Source organism: Eublepharis macularius, chromosome 4 (genome assembly GCF_028583425.1).
Source record: "Eublepharis macularius isolate TG4126 chromosome 4, MPM_Emac_v1.0, whole genome shotgun sequence".
In the NCBI taxonomy this organism is placed as follows: Eukaryota; Metazoa; Chordata; class Lepidosauria; order Squamata; family Eublepharidae; genus Eublepharis; species Eublepharis macularius.
Genome location: NC_072793.1, coordinates 179,779,511 through 179,806,969, shown reverse-complemented (window position 1 = coordinate 179,806,969; position 27,459 = coordinate 179,779,511). Strand labels below are relative to the sequence as shown.

General features: G+C 45.3%; 1 protein-coding gene across 1 annotated transcript in view; it reads right to left on the bottom strand.

The window, feature by feature from the left end:
• LOC129329310 (zinc finger protein 420-like) overlaps nt 1-27,242 on the bottom strand; it is a 33,119-nt gene extending 5,877 nt beyond the window's left edge. The window contains exons 1-5 of the mRNA XM_054978812.1: nt 27,166-27,242; nt 26,533-26,659; nt 26,018-26,113; nt 21,709-23,073; nt 14,221-14,227 (exon numbers count right to left, since the gene is read on the bottom strand). Coding sequence (XP_054834787.1) covers nt 14,221-14,227; nt 21,709-23,073; nt 26,018-26,113; nt 26,533-26,659; nt 27,166-27,228 — 1,658 coding nt within the window. The 5' untranslated portion in view covers nt 27,229-27,242. The remainder of the gene's footprint in view (nt 1-14,220; nt 14,228-21,708; nt 23,074-26,017; nt 26,114-26,532; nt 26,660-27,165) is intronic.
• Nucleotides 27,243-27,459: the final 217 nt, after the last annotated feature.

Sequence of the window (27,459 nt, the reverse complement as noted above, 5' to 3'; positions counted from 1 at the left end):
AACTAGAAATATGAAAGAGAGGATTGTGACAAAACAATTTCAAGATCCATTGGAGATTGATGGCAAGACGATTATCATAATGAAGGAATTGCCCAGATCAGTGTTACTGGACAGGAAAAAATATAGAGTGTTAATTCAGACTTTGAAGGACATGAACATTAGGTACAGATGGGAGCTACCGGAAGGAGTGTCCTTTGAGTTTGGAGGGGCAAAAAGGCGTATCAGATCTGAGCGGGAGATGGAGAGATTTATTAAGGACAATGAAAAAGACTTACCAACAAAACCATGAATATGGAGTGTAAAGTATTATCTTGGAATGTAAATGGACTAAACTCACCGAATAAGAGAAAAAATATTTTTCATTGGCTACTAAAACAAAAATGTGATATTGCTTGTTTGCAGGAGACCCATATTAGAAAACAGGATGTAAAATATTTAAAATCTGGAAAATTGGGCAAAGAATTTGTAGCGGCTTCCAACAAGAAAAAAAGAGGAGTGGTGTTGTATATAAAAGAGGAGCTGCAGCCAAAATTTGTTATGAGAGATGTGGAAGCTAGATTTGTAGCAGTGGAATGTAATTGGAACTTAAAGAGAGTGTTGGTAGTCGGACTTTATGCACCTAACGGTGCAAAGGAAAGCTTCTTTGAGGACTTAAGGAAGCACTTAGACGATCTTGTATATGACCAGATAATTCTTGCTGGAGATTTCAATGGAGTGACAGATTTGGAACTAGACAAAAAGACTACAAAAGCACAAAAGAGAAGAGGACTATTGCCAAAGCTTTTTTTTGAGTTGATTCAACAAGAAACTCTCGAAGACGTATGGAGGAGAGAATATCCTAAAACCAGACAGTTTACTTTTTATTCTGCAAGGCATCTTACATTATCAAGAATTGATATGATCTGGGCCTCAAAGGACTTAGCGTTATGGACTAAGGAGGTAGAAATAATGCCGATGGTAGGCTCAGATCACAACCCAATTATGTGGAAATTTGGAAAAAGGAGAAAAAGGAAAGCCTGGAGAATAAATGAGGACTTGTTACAGGAAAGTGAGAATATGGAAACATTGAGAAGAGAGACTAAGTTTTTTATACAATACAACGTGAATAAAGAAGTACCAACCAGTAAAGTTTGGGACGCGTATAAGGCGGTTGTAAGGGGCATACTAATGGACTTAAATGGTAGAGCAAGGAAAAAGAAAGAGGAGAAAAGACAAGAGATTGAGGAGAAAATAAAGGCCAAAGAAGTACAGTTAAAAAAGAGACCAGGGAAAAAGAAAATACATCAGGAAATCAAAATTCTTCAAGAACAGTTAACAGCAATGAGTAATAAAGAATTGGAGTGGAAGCTTAAAAGACTGAATCAAAAAGCTTTTGAGGGTGCTAATAAACCTGGGAAATACTTGGCATGGCAATTAAAGAAGAAAAGGGAAAAGAAAATAATAAATAAAATTTGTGAAGAAAACAAAACGTATTTGGAGCAGACTACCATTAGCAGAGCCTTTTATAAATTTTACGCTAAGCTGTATAATAAAAAAGAAGTAAACGAAGAATCAATAGCATCATATTTGGAGAAAACCAAACTTCCAGAGATCTCGGAAGCTTGGAGAAATAAGTTGAACAGTGAAGTAACTGACGAGGAAATAAGTATGGCAATACAATCCGCAAATCTAGGAAAGGCGCCAGGGCCAGATGGACTTACGGCTAAATTTTATAAGACAATGGCCAACGAACTGGCACCATTCCTAAAAGAGGTGATGAACGGAGTTTTTAGGGATCAAAGAATTCCAGACACTTGGAGCGAAGCGAATATATCATTGATCCCAAAAGAGGGCCAAGATCTGACTAGCGTGAAAAATTACAGGCCTATATCATTACTTAATAATGATTATAAAATTTTTGCAAAGATATTGGCGGAGAGACTGAAGGGGTGGCTCTCGGAAGTTATAGAGGAAGAACAAGCAGGTTTTTTGCCGGACAGACAAATAAGAGACAATTTAAGGACAGTGATCAATGCTATTGAATACTATGACAAGCGTTGCGATAAAGAGGTTGGTTTCTTCTTTGTAGACGCTGAAAAAGCGTTTGACAATTTAAACTGGGATTTTTTGTTTGCCACTATGGAAAAGCTACAATTGGGAGAAAGATTCATCAGAGCAATTAAAGAAATATATAGGGACCAGACTGCAGCAATTGTAGTGAATGATGAACTGACCAAGAAATTGACGATTAGTAAAGGAACAAGACAAGGTTGCCCGTTATCTCCATTGTTGTTCATATTAGTATTGGAGATTCTGATGATACAAATACGACAAGACGAGGAAATACGAGGAATAAAAATAAAGGACTATTCATACAAGGTTAGAGCATTTGCAGATGACATAATGTTAATTGTAGAAGATCCATTGGAGAACATGCCAAAAGTGATAGATAAGATCAAGGAGTTTGGTGACTTGGCAGGTTTCTTCATTAATAAAAAGAAGTCAAAGATACTATGTAAAAACATGATTAAGCAGAAACAACAATTGTTAATGGAAACAACGGACTGTGAAGTAACTAGTAAGGTGAAATATTTGAGAGTTGAGCTGACTGCAAAAAATATAGATTTGTTCAAGAATAATTATGAAAAATTATGGACTCAGATAGAGAGAGACTTGATCAAATGGAATAGACTGAATTTGTCATGGTTGGGCAGGATTGCAGCAGTTAAGATGAATGTGTTACCAAGAGTAATGTTTTTGTTACAGACAATACCAATCATCAGAGACTCTAAACAATTTGAAAAATGGCAGAGGAAAATATCAGATTTTGTTTGGGCAGGCAAGAAGCCTCGAGTGAAAGTAAAAGTTCTACAAGATGCAAAGGAGAGAGGCGGAATGCAACTGCCCAATCTGAGACTTTACCATGATGCAATCTGCCTAGTTTGGCTAAAAGAGTGGATGACATTAAAGAATAAGAAACTATTAGCCCTAGAGGGATATAAAAAAATTTTTGGATGGCACACATACCTATGGCATGACAAAGTAAAGGTCAACTCGATGTTCCTGCATCATTTTGTAAGGAGAAGTCTATATACAATCTGGAAGAAGTACAGAACTTACCTACAAGAAGGAACCCCCTTGTGGGTGGTTCCATATGAGGTGATAGATCCGAGAGCTGTGGATAATGAACAACAATGTTTAACGTACAAAGAAATAACTAAGATTGAAGTATCTAAACTTAGAATAAAGACGCAAGAGGAACTATCACCTAATTATGATTGGTTCCAGTATAGACAGATTGTAGACTTATACAACTCGGACTTTGCAAAAGGGGGCATACGAACAGAGAACTCGGAACTAGAGCAGACCCTTCTTAAAGAAGACAAGAAAAGAATATCCAAGGTATACCAAGTACTGTTGAAATGGTATACTGAGGATGAGATAGTTAAAACACAGATGGTGAAATGGGCTATAAATTTCAATAAAGAAATAACAATGGAGGCATGGGAATACTTGTGGAAAACTACAATGAAGACAACGACATGCATTAATATTAAAGAGAACATTTTCAAAATGATCTATCGTTGGTACATGACACCAAAGAAGATTGCGCTAGGGAACTTGAATACTTCTAATAAATGCTGGAAATGTAAGAAACATGAGGGCTCCCTCTATCATATGTGGTGGTCGTGTGAGGTAGCTAGGCAGTTCTGGGGGGAAATAATAAGAGAAATGAGTGAAATTTTACAGTTTTAAATAAATAAGAACCCAGAACTCCTGCTGCTAAACTTGGGAATGGAGGGAATTCCAGCCCATCATAGGACGTTGATTTTTTATATGACTGCAGCAGCTAGACTTTTGTATGCGCAGAAATGGAAAGTACAAGAAGTGCCAACTATTGAAGATTGGATCTACAAATTGCTGTATATGGCTGAAATGGACAAGATGACAAGAAAACTGAGAGATCTGGACTCAGGGCAGTTTAACACAGACTGGGAGAAGCTGAAACAATATCTGGAGAAGAAATGGGAGGTGGGAGGAAAACTGTGGCAGTTTGAGAACTACTGAAGTATAATAAAAGTATAAAAGAGAGGGGTGACTTTACCGGGGGAGGAAGAGAAATGTGAATTTATAAGCAGTTAGATTAATTGATTGAGATATATATAGATATGTATAGGTTAACTGATAGAACATTGATAGAGAATAATTAATGATAAGGTTTAAACATGAGGATTGAGTAAATAACAATATTTTCTTTCTTTGATAAGATTTATATGCACCAAACTGAATGTACAGAAGAGTTAAATTGATTGATTATGCGAGGAGTTATATAGAATTACCATAAAAAGTTGAAATGAGTAATATATAGAGAACAAATCAAATTGTTTGATTTAAATGTGGGAAATTTTTATGGTTTATGATATATAGGTTTATATAGAAATATTCAAAACTGGAAAATGGGATAAATTGTTTATCTAAAGACGTATAGTTTGGGTGTATAATAAGTAAAGGAGTTAAAGATGTACTGCTTAATATAATGGAGAATATATATTTGTTTTAGACAGAGGAATTTAATAGAAGTAAGGGAAAAGGGACAGAGGGTGGGAAAGCTGTTGGAAGTCAACAAAAGGGGGGGAAAGGGAGGGGGTTAGAAACGAAAAATTAGGGGAAAATTGACTGTAATGTAAAAATAAAAATGTTCTAACCCAATAAAAATTTTTTTCAAAAAAAAAAAAAAGGGGACTGCAAGGAAAGAGACCAGCCATAGGAAGAACATAACTGGGATGATTTTAAGCTGAACAACAACCCCTAAAACCAATAAATCTTTCTCCTTAAACATCAAGGTGAGAAAGGCGGACTATAAATCATGTAAATAAATTAATTGTGTGTGGAAGGGAGATGCGTTTTTACGTATTTGGGTTTTCCTGGGAACAGATGTCCTAGTCTATGGTATTCAACGGTTTCTTTTCTTGTTTGCATCCATGGTATGGTATTCTCTTTAAGATAAACACTTCTCGTGTGTTTTCTGCACCCATGAAAAGCGTCATTCTTGGGGTCACGCATAACACGCTGTAAGAGAGAAACGGGGAGCTCCTGCTTTCTGGAGAATCCCTCTGACAAGTGTGGTTTTAAGAATTTCCCCCAATCTCCATATTGGCTGATATAAAAGGTAGGAGATTTTGATAGTATTAAACAGGGTCTGTTTCAAGAAAGCAGCGTGAAGTTCTTAGAGGCCTATTTAGACAGCTCTAAGAAAAAAGTAAGGCGGCTGAGTAGCATAAAGGCTCCTTGCTGAGGTCTAGCAACTCGAGACCAATGCCAGCAATATAAATTCTCATTCTCCGTGGCATAAAGAGGGCATGCGGGGTAGTTCTACATCAGTTTCCCATGCCAGAGGTGAAACCACCTTTCTTTCACTCCCCAAAGGACTCCTCACAATTTGGGAACATAACCCACATCGGCTCTCCACCCTTCCACTATGATAAGGGAGCAACGCTCCCATTCCTACCAAAAAAGCTCCAGAAACTCTTTTTATTTTTTAGCAAATAAACAATGAAAGAGAGCAGGAATGGGGGAAAAAAATTAAGGATCAAGTTTACATTAAAAAAGAGAATCCAGCCTCGGAAGTTACAGTTCACTCTCCATTCACCTCAGTTTTTCTAGTGGAAGCAGGAGTGGCAGCTGTCAATGTCCCTTTGGCTTTGAAGGGAGAAGCACTCCTGCCTTCCCCAGGGCCAGATCAAGGGGGGGGGCAGGGGGGCACACGCTGTGCACACGCGCGAGGTGGTCGGCCCAGGATTGCCCCGGGCATGGGCAACCCTAGATCCGGCGCTGGCCTTCCCAGAACACTCAGCTGTTGACCCAAAGTACGTGCTACTTCCGAGTCCACTTAGGGCCAGCCTTGCTCCCCTTCCAATGCAATCAGCACTCCATCTGTCCCACCCCCCTTCTCTCTGGATCAGCCCTTCCCCTCTTAGAACCCCTTCAGAATTTTCCTTGGGGACCGAAATCAGCTTCCTGACTGGCTGCTCCAGACAATAGGCCATCCATTGATAAGAAGATTAGTCAGGCCTAGGGTTCAAAATAGGCTGGGACAGGAGGGGGTTCAGCTGCAAGATTATATTGGGTTGCTGTCCAGGTGAAAATTTCCATGTGCCAGGCCCTTCAGATTCACTTACAACACTCCTCAGTGATGGGGGGCAGGGGTGACTTCCTATGAGATCTGTGTAGAGTTGTGGTGGGTCATTTTTCAACTTTCCTATCACAGGCATCTCCAGTTAAAGAGCTCTCATGGGTAGCAGTGTCTGGGAACATCCCCGGCCAGAGAGCTGCTGACAATTGGATAGGACAATATTTGGCTAGGATCAGCATAAGCAATCTGACGTGGGAGAAGGAGCTTGACCATTTTCATATGACCAAGAACTAAAAGACCGCTTCAACATTTAAAACCCAGCCAAGCTCATTTTAGATTGTTTTGCACACTTCCCCCCCCTCCCCATCTTGGGTCTGGCCTCGTACCACTCTTTTCTGCACACTTTTTTTGCCTTTAGTTTTCACTTCAAGTTTTCTCTTTGTTCTCTGTTTTTTTCTGGTTCTTTTGAGACCATTTCCAACCTCAGCTTTTTTGGAAGCATATTCTGAGTTGCCTTTGTTCTTTTGTGAATAATGTTTCCTCCTTTTTTTGTCTCATCCCACCCGCTTCCAACCCACTTTTTGTTGATTGCCTCCACTTCTGGTTTTGATGGGGTTTTTTTTGTTAAAAAGTCATTTTCATGTTGCTTCTTCTATTGACCAACCATTGTAATAACAGCTGCAGCAGGTTCCCTGAACATCCAGCATTTTTTTTAAAGGAGCCAGTTTGATGTAGTGGTTAAGAGCGTGGAACTCTAATCTGGAGAGCCGGGTTTGATTCCCCACTCCTCCACTTGAAGCCAGCTGGCTGACCTTGGGTCAATCACAGCTTCTAGGAACTCTCTCAGCCCCACCCACCTCACAGGGTGTCTTGTTGTGGGGATAATAATGGCATACTTTGAAAACTGCTCTGAGTGGTCATTAAGTTGTCCAGAAGGGCGGTATATAAATCAAATGTTGTTGTTGTTATTGCCTCTTCCATTGCAGAGATAGGCCCTTTTCTTTACTCTTTGAAAATTAGAATTGGGAATTCAGAGAACCTGCTGCATCTATTATCACGATGGTAGATCGATACAGCAATATGAAAATGATGACTTTAGGCATCCCAAGGCAAGGACAGGCAGTGTGTTCATTTTGAATCATATGGGAAAGGGGTGTATGTAGGCCACCGATGATGACAGTCCCCTCAGAGCTAGAAAATCCTCATTATTTAAGCCACTCGAGGAAGAAAATAAACTGACTCCACAACTGCAGAAATGAAGAGAGAGAGCAGACATGCAGAAGAACAAGACTCAAACTGATTCCAGTGCTTGTGGGTCAACTGCTAAGAATATCAGGAATAAGCCAAGTGTTTAGAAAAGCCCGAGAAGTAGCTCAACCTATGAGGACACACAAGGGCACAGAAATGCCACAGCCTTTGGGAGGAAGCACAGGCAACACACAACCCCAGGACACCTACCTGCCAATCCCTCCTCTTCATCAGAGATCAGGGGAAACAGCTCCTCCTCCTCCAGCCAGGAGATGAGGCCAGGCTTGGCAACCTGAGGTCCTTTTTATCCACAAAACAAACAAACAAACATTAAAATTCTTCAATGTGAACATAAGTTCAGCAACACCAAGCAACCTCAGAACTAAGTAAGTGTCAGAGAAACCAGCAGGGTTTCTTCCTCAGTCACATCTCAGCCCAGGTAAGGCAAGGCCTAGGCTGGAGGAAAGCCCCTGCTTAGACTGCTCCCCATCCACCTTCTCCAGATCCAAGCAACTCCTCGCTCTTCTTGTGATACCCTCTCATGCAGGCAATTCCTGCCAGGCAGCAGCTCTTTTCCTGAGAGGAAAACCGAAAACCCCTCCCACATCAGAGGAAGGATCATGGAGAGGGGCAGAGATAAGTCAGTGGGCCCGGGGCAGGCAGGGTGTGTCCTGCCATATCAGGGGCTTCCTTACAGTCACTCCTCAAGGCACAGCCCAGAAGAAAAGGATGCTCACCCAGAGAGGCCACGTTCCCAAAATTCTCCATCATGACTTCCTTGTAGAGAGTTCTCTGGGATGGGCTCAGCAATCTCCACTCCCCCTGCGTGAAATGCACAGCCACCTCTGCAAAGGACACCCCACCCTGGAAGGAGAAGAAAGAAGCATTTCTTAACATCACTAGAAAGCAGGTGTACGAGAAAGAAGTTCCAGGATTCTAGTGTGGCTTAGTGGGTGGAGGGACGGATGAGGACTTGGGACAGCTGAGTTTGAATCTCTGCGCTTCTACGGAAGCTCTCCTGGGGATGTTGGGCCTGTCTGTCTCTCAGACTAACCTACTTTACAAGGTTGGTGTTTTGAGAATTAAGTGGAGGAGGAGGATGTGAAAAGCAGCTTTGAGTTCTCTGATCAGAGAGAAAACTGGGATAAAAATAAAATAATAAAATAAAGAACAAACAAAACCAGGGATAGTAAAACCAAAGTGGAACACCAGCAAAGAGGAGGGAAAAGAGCCCCGAGGGGACATTGGGCTCTTTCCTCCCAGCCCTTTTTGGGGGCATCTTGGGGCCAGAGGGGGTGGTCCTGAGTTGCAGGGGACTAGCAGCCTTTTGAGGAAGAGGCTAGAGATGTCCACATAGAGGAGCAAATCCTTTTTGGTGGGATGTTTTGGGGACAGGATTATTTTCTTCTCTGAACATGGAATGCTACACAGGGGGTGACCATTTTCCCACCTTCAAAGTGGCCAACCGTGACATCTTGCAGCACCAGAACCAAGGGGAAGAAGTCCCCTGAGCTTTGCAATGGAGAAGGAGCCCACCCTGCTGTCCTCTGGACGCCTCCCCAGTGACTGCTCCCTCCCCTACCTGAGCTGGTTGCATGGCTGGCCTTTTCCCTTCACCACATGGAGATACTGGAGAAGCCGTCAAGAGTGTATCTTCATTGCTGTCTGGGAAGGTGAGAAAGAAAGAGGCTGGGGAATCCTTTTTTCTAAAGATACAGAATGAATGTGCTGGGAATGAGGGGTTGTGCTCTGAGGCACAGCTAAGAACTGAAATCTCTCTGCACAGTGAAAACTGACGCTGCAGTTTCTGCCCTCACTCACTCTATCTGCTTGACATGATGCATTTCTGTTGCAAGAGGATGTTAGCAGAGGGAAGCATCCCACAACGTATTCCTACATCCACAGTCTTAGTTGAAACCACCTTGAATCCGTGCATGGAAAAAGCAGGGGGAAGTGCCTTACATTAATACCAGCCACTCTGTCAGTTCAGGTCTCCACCACTTAATTCTCCTGGATAGGTGGACCAGGTCTGAGATTCAGGTTTATAGATGTATCAGACTGGGGCTGTTTCTTTCACTGCTGACCTCAAAGAGATCTTGTACCTGTGGTTAATAATCTATAGCACCACACACCACTATCCTGGCCCTGGAGCAAGGAAAGGCCCTAACTGGCTGGTTCAACCGGTCCAGTTCAAGGGCTAAACTGGGGAGTGCCCAGAGCACCCTCCCTGCCTCCCCAGGAGACACCGTCTTCAGTCAGGGTGTGCCTTCTTGCATGGCCGAAAATGAGGCATGAAGAACCCAGACAGAATGAAGAAAAAAGCCTAATTTTTTAAACACTACAGTAACATGATCTTAAATTAAAAAAAAACCAGTCACAGAGCCTGGGCAAATTAATCCATGGCCAGAAAAGCTGCATGCTAATTTTTTAAATACATAAATAAAACACAGGCTAAAAATCTCTAGAGAAAAAAGCCTGTCTCCTCAGACAATCCCTTTTATACTTGCTCTCCAAGACCCACCTCCTCTTCAGCCATTGGCTCCTGCTCTCCCCTTCATTGTCTCCAGGCCCAATGCTGAGGCTAGGAGGTTGCCTGGGCAACAGAGGCCTGCAGGGAAAAGGGCCGCCAGGAGGCCGGAGGGAAAGGCTGCCTTGAGGCCTACTTCAGGCTGCTCCCCCTCCTCAGCTTCAGGCCTGGGCTCCTGGCACCCCCTTGGCTTTTAAAGACTGAGTGGTGATAAATGGCCACATCACTTAACTAGGGTTGTTGTTCACTGGTTTCCTCACTCTCCAACCACTCCCCTGGCCAGCAGTGTGTGGGGGGGGGAAGTGGGGGAACAGGCCTCCAGGGAGCTCTCCTAGGCCCTCCCTCATTGTGAAAATAAGGGGGGGGGGATTGGAAAGCTGAATTCACTATGGATGAACTCAGATTGGCTTCCAGGAAAATTCCTCTTAACAGGCCGGAGAGTAGGTGGGAGCTGCTCAGTGCATGAAGAAGTGAGAGGAGGAGAGAAAGTGGCATGTGCGAGCATAAGCCCCCTTGTAGCACGGCTCCTTCAGCAGCCCAAAGCCTTGCCCAAACTCCAGAAGTGCATCTCTGCTCTCCACCTGCTGTGGGAGATGTTCAGCACCAACCTACTTGCCACCCAACTCTTTGCCAACATCTGTCACCTTCTCTCTTCTCCTCAACCCTGCACTCCCCCCTCTGCACCTTCTCAGTCTCTTAGGCCAGCCCACGATGGGTCAACATACAAAGTTTGGACTTGTGGGTCACTATATCAAAAAGTCTGGAAACCACTGATCGAGAGGGCCCGTGTCTGGCATCCTTCCATTTATCAGGGTTGAATCTGAGAGGCTGCAGAGAAGAGCCTTTTCTCTTACAGACCCCTCCTTTGGAATCGCCTCCTAAGGATTTCAGGCTGCCCCCTCCCTCTACAGCATGCAGGAACACGTGAAAACAGAGCAGCCTTCTCTCTTACATCCCCATCCTTTTCAATCTCCTCTCAGGTCGAAGGAGCCCTCTCCATATACATGCATGTGAAAACAAGACCCTTAATCCACACTAATTAAGACAGAAGGGAACAGAACGTGAGGAAAGAGATAGAGCAAAACCCAGACAGCCTCGGGGATTCTGCAAAAGAGAAGGCCTTTCACACATGCCACCTCCACATAAAATACAGTAACGCAGCATCGCCCCACTTCCAGCACCAAGGGAAGGGATTTCACACCAGTCTTGAAGACACACGACTGGGAGGAATCACAGGAGGGAAGATCTTGAAGGTTACCACTACTGGGAAGAAATACCATAAATGCCAGTACATAAACAATTCTGTGTTTGTGAAAAAAAAAAACCCATACCTTTCTTTTGATTGATTTGGATGTAGGCAACAGTTTTTATGAGCCATGTGAGATGCTCGAGGAAAGGACCCTTTCCCTCAAGAGGGACAGCAGCGTGTGAATTTCAGGCTTCCTCAGCAGAAAGGAGAAGACGAGGCAAGGTGCCCCATTCACCCTTACTTATCTCCCTCCCGCTCCTGCTCGATGCCCCAGAACTGCAGCCTCTGCCCTCGATCTGAGGGAGCCTCGTCTCCCTTGGGGGAATCAGCAGGCCCTTCTGACAGCCCCTGAAACAGCAGGCAGGCACAGGGAGGCGGATTAAGAAAGGAATGGTGCTAGGAAAAACCTGGGAAATGAGTCTTTCTTGTCTGGTTTTTGGGGAAATGTTGGGTGCTTATTGGGGAGTGGGATTGGGAGGAGAGTCCTTTACATCGGTTGCCCCTTTGGAGCTCCCAGTTTGGATCCGTCTCACCTGCTCTTCCTGCATCTTGGCCTCTGCCTGGCTCAGCAGGAATCCTTCTTTCAGGGCCTCCGCCTGGGAACTGGTCTCCAGTCTGTGTTCCCAGCAAGACCACAGAATTTCCTTACTCGGCAGTCAATCCTTTTTTCAAGGCAAAAAATAACCAAATGCACAGAGGTCCTTGTTCTGTGAAGCCAAGAAGATGCTTTGTGAGCGCACAGGGACACCTGCAGTGCAAGAAGGTATTTTAACAGTTATACTCCATAAACTTCCTTGGGGATGCAGCTCAGAAACCCACTAAATAAGTCTATAATAGAGTTACACTCTGCAGAGCCTACTGACTTCAATGGGCTTAGGAAGGGGTAAGGCACCTTAGGACTGCACTGTTAGTGTTGCATTACCGCACAGAACTCTGCTGGGATGCTATTCCTCGCAGGGCTTTGCCCTTAAATTTTATCAGCTCAGCTACTCTCAGATTCGTCGAGTCAATCAGGAGTTTGTGAATATGAAGTTATTGCAGAGATAGCTCTCACTGCTATTCCAATGTTTTTGGTACACCTTTATTGCTGCTGTTTGTTATGGAATTTTTACTTGACTTCCTCAGGTTCGCAGTGTCTATTTTCTGCTCCTAATGGATGATCCTGATTTTTCCAATACTATCTGCTTGCTCCTGTACTTAAAATTAATCACTGCCACTTTCATCCCCTGTTATTGGTGTTCTCAGGCACTGGGGGATTTTGTAAGCAGCTTCAGGAACTATAATCACAGGTGTTTCAAATGAACCATTTAGTTCCAGGTTCTGCTTCTTGGGCATCCTGTCCATGCTGGAGGTCTCTGCAGCCTGCGCCAGCCTTCCCCATCAGGGATGATTTTGTGTCTTCTGCAAACGTGGCCATCCTGGCGCTCAGCTCCAGACCTGACCTCTCCCTTCCTTCCCTGAAGCCCCCACCGTGGGTTGCTAACCTCCAAGTGGATCCTGGAATTCTCCTGCAATTACAACAGGCTTGGGCTAAGTTCCCCCCTGGAGAAAGGAGTACTTCACGGGGCAACTCTATGTTGCCCAGGCGGATTCTAGCTTCTGGGTGAGAGTCCTCCTGCCACAGGCACTGCCCCCAGATCTCGAGGAATTGCCTTTGCCAGAGCGCATTCCCGAGTCACAGGAAAGCATCCCCGCCCCTGCATGCCTTGCAGGGACCTCTTGACTTTGCACAAAGAAGGTAAGCCCCCTCTCCCCCACCCGCCACCAGGCAGCAGCTTCGGAGGCCAGGGGTCGGGGTCCAGCTCTGGATCAGCGGCTGTTTTTTGCTTGGCTCCTTCCTGCGCCCCCCCTTTCTCCAGCCGATCATTCCCTTCCCTTAAAACAAAATAATCTGGCGGCACCTTAAAGACCCGGCGCCATTTCAATCCAACAATAAACTAGAAACGTCGCCTGGTCTTTCAGACGCCCCGAGATCTCTTTGCTTTCCTTGCGATCCGGCAGCCTGGCCCGGCGGCCCCCTCCGCCTTTGCGCTGGAAACTCACCGCGAAGGAGCTGCTGCGGCGCGGGTGGGAAGAAGCGGAGCCCCTTTGGCGAAGCCTCGCCAGCCCTCCTCCTGGCCGCGCCTCCGGGAAGGGGGACTCGCCCCCCTGAAGCCTGCACATGGGAGCGGGGGGGAAGGGAGGCCTTAGCAGGCTGGAGACGCAGCACCGGATTTTATGCAGTGGTTTCTTCTGTCCCTCCACCTAGAGGGAGGGGCAGGAGAGAAGTCTCTGCCAGGTCTCTCTGTCGCCCTCCGGTGGATAGTTTAGGTAGCCGTGTTGGCATGCAGTAGAACCGCGGGATTTGAACCCAGTGGCACCTCAGAGGCCAACCAGATTCAGAAGTTCTGAAGAAGGGCGCTGTGACTCTCCAAAATTTACTCATGAAAATCTGGCTGGTCAATAAGGAGCCGCTGGACTCCAATCCTGCTATCTCTCCAATCGTGTTTGCACACTCCAGATCAAGCCATCTGAGTTCTGGACAGAACACCTGTTGGGCTTCCCCTCATTGAACCATTGGGAGGGAAGGTGGCATGGTATAGCCCCATCTGGTCAGGGCTTGGATGCTAAGCAGGGTCTGACTGGGTCAGAATTGGCTAGGAAAGGGAATTGCATAGGAGGAACCTCTTCCACCTCCTGGTGGATTTCCCACTCGACCATTTCCTCACCCTGAAGGCCCCCTGAGGAGAGAAAGCCCCTTGCATATTACGGAGAGATCTACCCCAGTCCTTCAGAGAAGTTGCTCCGGATATCCCTTGTCCACTGTGTCATGGCGCCTTTATTTATGTACTGCATTTATACCCCGCCTTTTCCTCTGATAGGGAACCCAGGAGGCTTACGACGGTTTCCTCATCTTCACTTTATCCTCACAACATTCCTGTGAGGTAGGTTAGGCTGAAAGAGCGTGACTGGCCCATGATCATCCAGCAAGCTTCCATGGAAGAACCATGGATTTGAACCTGGCTCTCCCAGTTCCTAGTCTGACACTCTAACCACTACACCATGCTGCCTCTCATTCTAAATGCTCCCTGTATAAAAGAACACCCCCCTCCTTGCAAGTAAGGAACTAATACAGCAAGGAGAATATCCTACTCAAACTCTCCCACATCCTGCCCCCCTCCCAGGAACCACAGAAAAATGTCACACCCTTTTTCCCAGCTCACCTTTCAGTGTCATTGTCCCGTCTGCCTCACCACTCTTTTGCCTGAGAGCAGAGATACGAAGCCCAGACATGGTTCAGCTTTTTCTGTTCTGGACCATTTCGGGGAGGGGACTGGCTGCACGTGTAAATGAGCGCTTCCCCCATAATTGTAACTCTGCTCAACTCTGGAAACTTTTCCCCCAATGGACAAGAAGATTAAAACACGCACACGCACTTGCACACACGAGCGTTTTTCAAGTCTAGACACGTACTCTAGCCCACCAACTTCTGTGTTGGCTCTCTTTGGGCTTATTTTGTGATAAAGAACATGCTCCAAATGATGTGGGCTTTTCAGCTGCAATGTGACATTTTGGACAGCTTCAATTCGATGGCTGGGGGGGCGCATTTCCTAGGGCTCACTTCTCAGTCTGTTTCCTTTGAGCTTTGTTTGCACCTTACTTGGATGTAAACCCTGCAATCTCTCCTTCTGTGCCAGCTAAAGTATTTCCTGGGCCCGGGTCTTGGGGGATTCTCGAAGAGGTCTTTGCAAGGGAGAGCAGACTCCTGCCCAGCCACCCTGAGTGAGTCACCGTCCGAGAATCCAACAGGGCGAGCCATGCTGGACTCGGAGGGCAGGAAAGGAAGAGGAGAGAAGCAGCAAGGACCAGTTGGCTGGCTGGCAAGAGGGAGAGGCTGCTGGAGGCATTGACGGGCTAGGAAGGGGTCACCGCAGGGTGGGGGTATGGATGGAGAGGCAGCCCCAGAGGAGACCCTTCCAGGGACAGGCAGGACTCCCTCACCTCCTTATGCCCTCCACCTCTTTATATTCCCACAGAAGAACATCGTAAAATCCTGGCTGGATCATATCAGTGGCCCATCCAGGCCAGAATCCTGCCTTGCAGTTGTCAATCTGTTACTGAGAGAGGGGGAGGGGTCCTGGCCAGATCTTCCTGGTGGACCCTGACCTTCTACACACCCTGCCACCCACCCTGAACCTCTCTCCACTGGTTGGGGCCTTCCCAGGCAGGTAAGCCACACCGTCTGCCTAGCCTCCCCTACAGCAGGCAGAGACCCCGGCCCAGATCCTCACAGGGTCTCTCTCTCTCCCCTCTTCCAGGGGCTGCCCCAGTGACTGCCAAGGGCTATTGTCTATTCAGGTGGGCAGCAGCTCTCCAGGGTCTCAGGCGGAGGCCTTTCCCATCACAGACCGCCAGATCCTATAGCTGCAGGTGCCTTGGACTGAGCCTGGGAACTTCTGCATGCCAAGGAGATGCCCTTCCACTTCGCCATGGCTCAGCCCCAGTACCTCCAGTTAGAAACGTATCAGGCAGGAGGGGATGGGAAAGCCTGAAGCCCTGGAGAGCAGCTGTCAGTCTGAACAGACAATACTGTCCTCGATGGACTGAGGCAGCACCTTCATGTGTGTTCATATGATAGCTCTTGCAGCAACATGAAGAAATGGGAGAGAGCAAAGGAGAGAAGGGAGCAGGGTCAGTAGTGAAGGGGAAGAGGGGACACCTCCAATTCCTCTGATGCCTCCACTCAGGCAGCTGGCACTGGAGGAGCCTTCTGGGCTCTGCCCTCTCGCTTTACTCTGCCAGGCTCTTGGGAGGGGCCCCTTTCCACTGGGGCTGCTGGCCAGGCCTTCCGGGCATGCTCCTTATTAGGCTCTGGGGGTGACTGGAAAGGTCTTGGCCATCAGCTGGTTTTGTGGCCTGAAACCAGAAGACAAAATTGAGGGAGGGGGGCTGGAGGGAGGGAAGGACAGGAGCTGTTTTGGGTCTCCACTGAGGAGAAAAGAAGAGCAGAAATGTCTAACGTAAAGAGCCCAAACATTATTTTGCTTCCAGGAAAAATGCACAGAAGCATTCCAATGCCGAAACATGAGCTTTGCACAGCATACGGCTGAATAAACTCTGAGGTTCTCGTGCCTGTCATCAAAAATAAATTATTACAAGCCCAACTCCTGAAGCATCTGAAGCGCTCTAGGTAAGCACCAGTCCAGGTAGCAGAAGAGCTGCTTAGAAGGTACAGATTTGGCCAGCCTTAGGACAGTTGGAGAATGGCGTTTCGAGACAATGTGTGATGTAGTCCTAAACCCTGAGCTGGAAGAGTGTAGGAAGCCAACTAAGAGTTACTCCCGTGCACTCCGGCGTGAGGCCAAGGTCTCCATCAAGTATGCTGGCTTAGCAGGAGATGTGGCACAGTGCAGAAGGGAGAGGTGCCAGAGGTGTCCTCCTGACAGAGCTGGACTTAAGTGGCTCCCTAAGAGTCTGCAGCTCCTGGGCTTGCCCCCAACAGAGGAATAAAGTTAGGCCAGCAGAAACCATGGTGTAGCCATTAGGGCCCGCACTAAGAGAAATTCCAGGCGCTCCCTTCCCCTGTCCGGACACAGCTTAGGATGCTAAATCTGCAGCCTGTTGCATCTCTCCCCAACAGCTGTACACACACACACACCCCATGCCCAATCATAGCCGCTCCCCATAGCTCAGATAAGGCACAGGGCATGGGGCTATGGGTGCCCCCTCCCTAATATTGTAGGGCTTCTTGTTAAGTGTGCCCAGTTGGTTCAGTGGTTAGGGAGCTGGTGCCTCCGAGGGGGTTCCTGTTCCCTGGAAAGAGAGGCAACTGGAAATCTCCTGGTTCTTGTGACTCAGAAATGGAGGGGGAGCAGGAGGGCCGTGATCTGCTCACGCAAGAACAACAAAGGTTTCTTCAGGTCCCTGAAACGATGCCCACAAACACAGAAGTACTAGCCATAATCAACAGAACAAATGGGTACCTGTGAGGAGTTGCACGAGGCTCCACATCCTCCTCCACATCCTCTTTCCCTTCCCCTCACAACTTCTGTAGTCTCTCCTTTCCCCGATTCCTTCTCTCCATCCATCCATCCAACCCACCAACCAACCCACTTTCAACTTTCCTCCATAGTATTCAGCTTTCCTTGCCTTTCAATGACCTTTTATTCTGCTCTCTCTCCACTTCAGCTCTTCTCCTTCTTCTCTGCTTCCTTCTATTCCTTACATTTCTTACCTTTATCAGTCTCTTCTGCCGGAGCCTTTGAAAGATACAAACATTTGGAAGGTTCAGTAATATTCTTGTGGTTGCTTAGCAGCCCCCCACCCCCACCAAATAGCCACCAAGATTTCAGAAGTCTCACAAGATGTTCATCTCTAAAAGAAAGATATTCTAACATTTTGATGTTTTGTTAAAATTGTGCAATTGTTTTTCTAGATTTTTCTGCAAACTTCGGGCTTGCCTCAGGTCTGTAAACACTACCCCTCCCATCCGTCTCTGGCCTTGATGGGTGGAGTTTTTGATCCAAATTCTAAGGTGTGGTTCAGAATTAGATATAAGGATTTAAAATAAAAACAAAAGTAATTTGCCTGGTTTGTGCATGGGGGAAAATATGGAAAATACTGTCATTCGTAGATGTTCTTGGTTAATGATATTCCCAGTCATTTGTTTCTCTGGAATCTAGAACTAATCCTGGAAATTAAATTTGTGGGGGGAGTCTACAACTGACTCATGAGTACCATGATGATGTTGCTTAAATGAACCTGACATACCGTCTTTCATTCATTCGAGATATGGGCTTATTCCTGTCACTTGTTCAAAACAGGTTTTTCTTTCAGAATCATTCATTTAACAGCTCAGTCTTAAACCCCAAGGAAACGTCGTAGCTCGTGCGTTGACATAAATGGGGTGCTTCTCCATGGCGCCCTATGGACTTTTGCAGAAGTGTCCTGCTGGTGCCTGAGTGCAGCAAGGCGAGGTGCAGATGCCACCAGGAGCACCCACCTCACATTCCCCCGACAACCCTGCTCACACAGCCAATGAGGAGGCCGCGATTCCCACTTCTGCCAATAGCGCCCCCCCCCCCGGAGAGCAAGCATCCCTGTTAGGGAGGGGGGAAGAGGTGCCAGTGAAGGTCCAGGTCAAACACCCACCCTCACACTCATCTAGCCCCCATTTCCGATGACGGCCAGGCTTAATCACGGTGGTCAAATAATGAACACATTCCAATGAACAGCCCCCAGTCAGGAGATTCCACAAAGAGGACGCCAGCCCTGCAGGGAGGACGGAAAGCCACCGTGCACTCAACAGGGCGCAAGCTTAACTCCTGTTTCCTATCTTCTTTATCAAGGGTGCTATATACTGGTGGTTGTGTGGTTCCACAAAGCTACACCCTCTCCTCTAGCTCTGAAATGGATATAAATTGTCAGGTGACATATTGGAATGTGTTCATTATTTGACCACTGTGATTAAGTAAAAAGGAGTGACTCGCTTCATTAAGAGACAATTTTGGGATGTCTTCCCCATAGGGGAGTGTTTGTGCAATCCTTGTGTTCATTTTGTATTGAAAAGGAACAGGCTAGTGGCCTTTGTGATTAATATTGTACATAAAAGTGGTTAGTAACTTACACCATAAGTGTGTGCTGTACTTTGTAGACTTTATGTTAAGTTGCTAGTCCTTACTGTTGTGGGTCTTTTGATTCAATAACCCAGTTGGGATCAGGTGCAGACCAGGAGGTAATGCCCTTCTTCCCTTCACCCCAGCCAGGATAAGGAGCAGGATATCTTACAACAATTAATTGACTGCTTTCCAAAGCACATTTGAGCAGTTCATGGAAGGATGTAGACAAGTATATTGTGCAAACAGTGCAATTACAATAATAATTTCATTCACAAACATTCATATATATTATACAGACAGATAATTCCTATTCTTTATACAAAACATTCCGTAGAATCCCCTTATAAGTGCATGAACTATAGGGGACACCACACCTTACTCCATTATTTTCTATAGCAAGGTGAAAGTTCTACAGAGTATTCCGTTGTATCCTATGACCAAATAAGAATTCCACAAAATGTCTCTCATAAATTCAATGACCATAGGGGACCACAAACCCCAACTGAGTTTCTTCTTCAGTGTTTTTTCTTTGGGCAAGATATGTACTCCATGGGCTAAGAAGATGGTGAACACATTCCAACAAATAATTCCTCCATTTTTTCTTAAATGCAGGTGTCTCAAGTGATCTTCAATTGGACCCTTTCTCCGAGGAGATCAGCCACTGACAGTCCTAACTACAGCCGGCTAAGTGGCAGCTTTCGTCAGGACAACTTCCTCAGGGACTGGTGGCTCACCTGTTGTTGATTCATTCAGGTAAACCCAAGGAGTGATGCCGTGGAAGAAACCACATGGTTTCTTCGACGAAAGCTGCCGCTTAGCTGGCTGCAGTTAGGACTGTCAGTGGCTAAAATTAGGACCAATGGAGTTACATCAAAAAATGTCAAACTACATAGAGGGACATGACAGAGTTGCCCTTTGTCTCCAATCCTTTTTGTTAAAGCACTAGAACCCCTAGCAGAAGCAATAAAGAAGAACAACCATATTCGTGGTGTGGAAATCAATCAAAAATCATATAAACTTAGCTTATTCGCAGATGATATCCTATTATATTATCATTCAACCAATAACATCCCTACAGAAACTTGATTCAGAACTTTCTAATTTCAGCCATATCTCGGGTTTAGTAATAAACCAGGCCAAATCAAATTTGTTATTCATCAATATTGCAGAATCAACGAAGATAATGATTCATAAGCAAAGCAAGTATCAGTGGGCTCAATCTCACTTTACCTATTTAGGAGTCAACATCTCATCTGATCTGAATCAATTAATTTATTATAACCACCTACAAAAGATAAAGGAAATTAAAACTAATTATAAATTGAATGAACAACAACTATCATGGCATGAGATTCTATACAATCAAAGCGTTCATACTACCAAGACTTCTCTCATTTATTTCCCAAATAAGCTGATAAAACAATGGCAAGCAGTAATAAATCAATTTCTATGTAAAAATAAATGCCCTAGAATTGCTTTTTGCACAATTAAAAAGAAGAGATCTCAGGAAGGACTTAGCTATCTGGACCTTACGATATACAATGCAGCTGTTAGAATCACAAATATAATACACATAATAAAAGATAAAGGTTGCACAGATTGGATTAACATTCTTTACCCTCCACATCAGCAGAACATAATGCAAGTTATGTCAAAAATGCCAACCATCAACAATTAAACAACCATCAACCATCAACAACAATTAAACAACCATCAACAATTAAACAAAACATGTTCTTTGCAGCTATACTTAAAAATTGGGATAAGTATAAAAAACAAATTCCAAAGATTTCATGTTTCTCCACTATTGCTTTTCATAGGTCTTTATTCCCCAGCTATGTCTTACTTGCACAAGAGAACATATGTTTAATGGTGCTGTTTCTTAAGGAATTTTCTTTGAGTTCATCAGGTTCATTGCATCTATTTTCTGCTCCTAATGGATGATGCTGATTTTGCCAATACTATCGGTTTGCTCCTCTACTTAAAATTTATTGCTGCCGCTTTCATCACCTTTTGTGTTCTTGGACACTTGGGGATCTGTAAGTGCATTCAGGGGCTATAATTAAAGATGTTTAAAATAAATAATTTAGTTTCCGTTCGCTCCCCCATGAGCATCCTGCCACACCTATAAAGAGCTTCCTTTGCCACACGTCACACATTGAAGCCCTTCGCCAGAGGACTATGGGGGCTGTTAAAAGCTTTGCTGAAGTGCTGTCATATATTCCTATAGATGATTGCCATACCTTGGCCTGGCAGAAGGCAAGAGGTTCATGGACTCGGATGGTCATCTAGGGTGGCCATCTCTAGTTTACGAAATTCCTGGAGGTTTAGGGCAGTCCTTGGAGAGGCTAAAGTTTGAAGTAGGGAAGGAGGTAAGTGGGGATGAGATACCATTGTGTATGATCTCTGAAGCTCTAGTTTTCTCCAGGCCAGCTGATCTCTATGGTCTGGAAATGTAATTCCAAAAGAACTTTGGGCCCCGCCTGCAGGATTGTAATCCTACGTGACTCATCTGCGGGGTGCACTTGAGTGTCACTGGCAACACAGAGTATCTCAGAGAGATATCATCAGGAACCAATTTGTGAGCAGTGGATACAGTCAGGGATGCCAGGGAATTCAGCACACTCAGTCTGCACCCTGGACCATGTTCTTCCCCTTACCCCACAAAATAGCAATATGCTGGGGTTGACAGGTTCTCAGGATTTGGCTTTTAATCTCTGAAACCTTTGATGCAATTATACTAAACTATGGTACATATCCCTATGATCTATTGCTACATTCTAACTTTGTAAGCCAGTCTATCTGAAGAAATGTCCATCAAAACTCCAAGCATTTCTATAGCACCCCCCGGAGCGAATTCTTAGATGGGAAATAAAGTTTCCACTGTGATTGAAGTTTTTTCCACACTCCAGGCATTTTTAGGGTTTCTGCAAAGTGTGATTCCTTTGATGGGAAGAAAGGTTTCCATGCTGACGGAAGCTTTTTCCACACTCCAGACATTTATACGGTTTCTCCCCTGCGTGAATTCTTTTATGGCTAGTAAGACTGCTACTCTGCCTGAAGCTTTTTCCACACTGCAGGCATGTATATGGTTTCTCCCCTGTGTGAATTCTTTGATGGGCAGTAAGATTGCTACTCTGCCTGAACCTTTTTCCACACTGCAGGCATTTATATGGTTTCTCCCCTGTGTGAATTCTTTGATGGACAATAAGTTCTTGACTCACATAAAAGCTTTCCCCACACTCCAGACATTTATATGGTCTCTCCCCTGTGTGAATTCCTTGATGGACAGTAAGACTTCCATTCTGACTGAAGCTTTTTCCACACTGCAGGCATTTATATGGTTTCTCCCCTGTATGAATTCTTTGATGGGAAGAAAGGTTTCCACTCTCACTGAAGCTTTTCCCACACTCCGGGCATTTATATGGTTTCTCCCCTGTATGAACTCTTCGATGGTTAGTAAGCCTGCCACTCAGCCTGAAGCTTTTTCCACAATCCAGGCATTTATATGGTTTCTCACCTGTGTGAATTCTTTGATGGACAGTAAGGTCTCGACTCAGATAGAAGCTTTCCCCACACTCCAGGCATTTATATGGTTTCTCCCCTGTGTGAATTCTTTGATGGTTAGTAAGAGTTCCACTCCGATTGAAGCTTTTCCCACACTCCAGGCATTTATATGGTTTCTCCCCTGTGTGAATTCTTTGATGGGAAGAAAGGTTTCCAGTCTCCCTGAAGCTTTTCCCACACTCCAGGCATTTATACGGTTTTTCCCCAGTGTGAATTCTTTGATGGGAAGAAAGGTTTCCAGGCTCACTGAAGCTTTTCCCACACTCCAGGCATTTATATGGTTTCTCACCTGTGTGAATTCTTTGATGGTTAGCAAGATTTCCATTCCGATTGAACCTTTTTCCACACTCCAGGCATTTATATGGTTTCTCCCCTGTGTGAATTCTTTGATGGGAAGAAAGGTTTCCATTCTCACTGAAGCTTTCCCCACACTCCGAACATTTATATGGTTTTTCCCCAGTGTGAATTCTTTGATGGACAGCAAGTTTTCCACTCTGACTGAAGCATTTACTACATTCCAGGCATTTATATATTTTCTTCTTATTTTCTCTGGAAGAAGCGCACTCAGTACGTTTTTCTCCTTCATATATGTTTTTCACTTGAGAGTCATTTTGCAGCAAAAGGTCAAAATTATTCTTTTTAGATAGGTGATTTCCCTTCTGCTTCACCAGGGCATCATTGTATTTAAAGCTCTCTTTCACATATGCATACGTTTCTTCGTTAGTCACCAGATACTCTTCCGTTTCATTCCGTGACTTCCACAGGCCTCCTGCTGAAAGGAAGAGAAATCTGGGTTGATGAGAAAGCACATTCCCTGAATATTCTTGTCAGAGTTTTCTATTTTGCTTTGGATTGGTTTTGTTTGCACTCTGTGAGTGCTCAGGGGTTAAGCACAAACAGTCAGCACCCAGTTCTCCCCCCCCCCCTTTCTCAATTCTTTCTAAATTCCAAGCTGAGTAAATTGCCAGAGTAGCCATTTGTACAGTAACAAATATAGCCCAAGCGGACAAAATACAGTATATACAGTGGAGGCCTTCTGCCTCAAAATGATCCAATGTTAAAAACTTCCTCTTTTCCTCGGAGTCAGTTAATGAGGAGGGGAAGTGATCTGAAGGGGGCTTGTGGGGAGAAGAGTATCTTGTAAGAGAGGGATAATCACTCATAGGAGAGGGATAGTCACTCATAGAACAACAACAGTGGGTTTGAAGAGAGGGGGCCAGCCAGATGGAGAAGAAAGAAACCTGACATAAATGAAAACTGAAACTAATAGAGTATTTCTGCCTTTTGCTCTGACGTACCGTGACAACTAGGGAAAGAGGGATACGTTTTTACCTTTTTCATTTTCTCTATTGTTCCCTGTATGTTCTTTTGTGTGTGTATCAATTGTATGTTTTATTTTTTAAGGTAAAATGTTCTGTTCCTGAAAGCAGATACTCTGATCCTAATCCCGTCCAGATGAAGTGTCTTCGAGCATTGCTGCCTGCTCCACTCCTGATCCCAGCAGGGTGAAGTGGGGGTAGGCATTGCCAACTGCTCCACGCCCCAATTGCTGCAGGGTAAAGGCGGTGGGGGCAGTTGCTGCCTCCTCCACGTCTGACTTGCTGCCGAGTGAAGGTGGGGTGGGTGGGAGGGAAGGACGCAGTGCTTCCCACCACCGGCACACTCTCTGGAGGCACGGGCTTCCTCGCCTGGGTTTTCTACCGCAGTGCCACCCTCTGGAGGCGCACCAGGATAAGAGCTGAGTCATCTGGAATACTACTTACCTTTTATATAACAGGATATTAAAAAAAAACACTGGAAAAGACCAAGTGGCATGAGGGAGGGAGGGGGACTTCTTCCTGCACCAGAAAAAGCAGCATGGCTTGAAAGGGTCATCGCCACTGTTTCTGATCTGGGCTCCATCGCATGAAGGCTGACTTAACCTGCTGATGCTGACTTTTGCCTCTTCACTCTGAGTCAACCCAGACAGGACCCTCCAGTTTGGACCATGTTCGGCAGGTGGTCTTAGAGATGGGCGGAGGAGCTGCTGCCCATTTGTCATCTCTGAGCCCCATCCATGCCAATGTGAATGATCCTTCTCTGCTGAACCACTGTATCCTGCTGTAACTCAATGTCATTTTACCAGTTTCATAACTATTTCTCTTACAGGCCCCACAGGTGTTTATCTGTGTTTATGACCTTGTACTCTCAGCTTTTGCTATGTCTTGCTTCTTAGTGACTCACTTTGATATTACAAATATGTGAAACGTTCTCACACCAGGAGAGCGCCAAAATCTTGTTTATGATGGGGGGAGGGGGGAGAGCAGATTTGAATGTTAAAAGAGAAGTCTCTCTCACATGATGTCATTCCTATCAACTTCTGCTTTTGCTGCTTAGATGTCTACCTTGCTTCTAAGTAGTCCTACGGACACATATATGGAAATGATCTGATTTCTGAATAAAAGCCATTTGACCAAGAACCTGTGTGTTGCTGCAACGGTCCAGGGATCTGTCTGCTGTATCCTGTCATCCATAGCCTGACACCATTCAGGATTCATCAGGCAGAGACAGGCAGCATCTTCATTTTCAATCATATGAGAAAATAAAGGGGGGGTGCTATTGATGGATATAGATTTGGAGGTTTTTTATATACTTATTTTTCTATACTAAACCTATGCTTTTTCAGTATTACATGCTTTGCACTTTTTCTATGCTCAGGAGCCAAAGTAGTACTTGTAATGTAACCTGTAAGAATTTGACACTTGAAACAAGAAGACTTGAAACTCTGTAAGAACTGGTATACTGCTTTTAGGGCTGCACTTATATTATATGTTATATTATTCTATAGATTCCAATTGAAATCAGTACCAGAGAGCCTTTTGTAGAAAACTGATTTGACGCAGCAAGCTGGTTTTGGCCACCTGTGGTATTATCTTCCTTAAAGCTGATAAGAAACTGGGGAAAAGGGCATGAATAGGAAAACATCCCTTCCTATCCACCAGATTGAGATTCATTGGCGCCCTTGAAAGTATTATGCCAAGAAGAAAGTAGGTAAAAGGTTAGACAGTGTCCTTCCAAAATGAGGGCAGAGGAAAAAAAAACTGTGAAGACTGGAATTCCCCCAAATAGAGGGGCCAGCCCAGAATTGCATCTTCAAATCAGAACTGACCCTAGATATGTTACGAGCCAGTAAGATATCAAATATTAGAATATTGTAATATTGTTATGATTATCTGAAAGTATTAATTGCCTGTGTTTCTATTGTAATTTTGATGAGCTCAGGACACAAGGAGACCACCTACTCCTGTGAAAATGGGCTCCTCCATTGTTTAAATTAAACAATCATATATTGCTTCATTCTACAGGACTCCGTGGTGTGTGTGTCTCTTATTGTGATTGGTGAGAGGGACACCTAAGGCACAAGTTTGTGCATAACACTATGATGCCTCCAATGACGACAGTCCCTTCGCTAGAAAATTCTCATTATTATTAAGCCACCTGAGAAAAAAATAAACTGACTTCAGAACTGCAGAAATGAAGAGGGAGAGCAGAAATGCGGAAGAACCATACTCAAACTGATTCCAGTGCTTATGGATCAAATGCTAAGAACATCAGGAGTAAGTCAAGCATGCAGAAGAGTCTGAAAAGCAGCTCAACCTAAGAGGACACACAAGGACACAGAAATGCCACAGCCTTTGGAAGGAAGTGCAGGCAACACACAACCCCAGGTCACCTACCTGCCAATCCCTCCTCTTCATGAGAGATCAGGGGAAACAGCTCCTCCTCCTCCTCTTCCAGCCAGGAGATGAGGTCCGGCTTGGCAACGTGAGGTCCTTTTTATCCACAAAACAAACATTAAAACTCTTGGTGTGCACATAAGTTCAGCAATGCCAAGCAACCTGAGAACTAAGTAAGTGTAGAGAAGCCAGTAGGGTTTCCACCACAGCCACATCTCAGCCCAGGAAAACCCTAGACTGCAGGGAAGACACTGCTTAGACTGCCACCCCTCCAGGTGGAAGGAACTCCTGGCGTCTCTTATGACACCCTCTCATTTGGGACGGGCACAGGACTGCCAGGCAGCAGCTCCTTCCCCACAAGGAAAACCCACAGCCCCTCCCACATCAGAGGAAGGATCATGGAGAGGGGCAGAGAGAAGTCAGTGGGCCCGGGGCAGGCAGAGTGTGTCCTGCCATTTCCGGGGCTTCCTTACAGTCACTCCTCAAAGCACAGCCCAGAAGAAAGGGATGCTCACGCAGAGAGGCCACGTTCCCAAAATTCTCCAGCATGACTTCCTTGTACAGAGCTCTATGGGAAGGGCTCAGCAAGCTCCATTCCCCTTGGGTGAAATGCACAGCCACGTCTTCAAAGGACACCCCACCCTGGAAGGAGAAGAAAGAAGCATTTCTTAACATCACTAGAAAGCTGGTCTGGGGAAAAGACCCAAGATTCTAGTGTGGCTTAGTGGGAAGAGTGATGGACTAGGAATTGGGACGGCTGACTTTGAATCCCCGTGCTTCTATGGAAGTTCGTCTGGGGACATTGGGCCTGTCTGTCTCTCAGCCTAACCTACCTCACTTGCTTGCTATTGTGAGAATTAAATGTAGAAGAGAAGGAGGATGTGAAAAGCAGGCTTGGGTTCCTGATCAGAGAGAAAAGTAGGTTAAAAGGAGCAAGTCTTTTCTGGTGGAATGTTTTGGGGACAGGATTCTTTTCTTCTCCAAACATGGAATGCTGCACAAGGGGTGACTATTTTCCCACCTTCAAAGTGGCCAACTTTGACATCTTGCAGCACCAGAACCAAGGGGAAGGAGTCCGATCCCCTGAGCCTTGCAATGGAGAAGGAGCCCACGCTGCTGTCCCCAGTGCTCACCGCTCCCTCCCATACCTGAACTGTCTGCATGGCTGGTCTTTTTCCTTCATCAGATAGAGGAGACACTGGAGAAGGCATCAAGAGTGTATTTTCATTGCTGTCTGGTAAGGTGAGAAGAAAGAAAGGTGGTAAGGTAAAGAAAGAAAGGTGGTAAAAGTGATGGTTGTTGTGGGTTTTCTGGGCTGTATTGCCGTGGTCTTGGCATTGTAGTTCCTGACGTTTCGCCAGCAGCTGTGGCTGGCATCTTCAGAGGTGTAGCACCAAAAGACAGAGATCTCTCAGTGTCACAGTGACACTGAGAGATCTCTG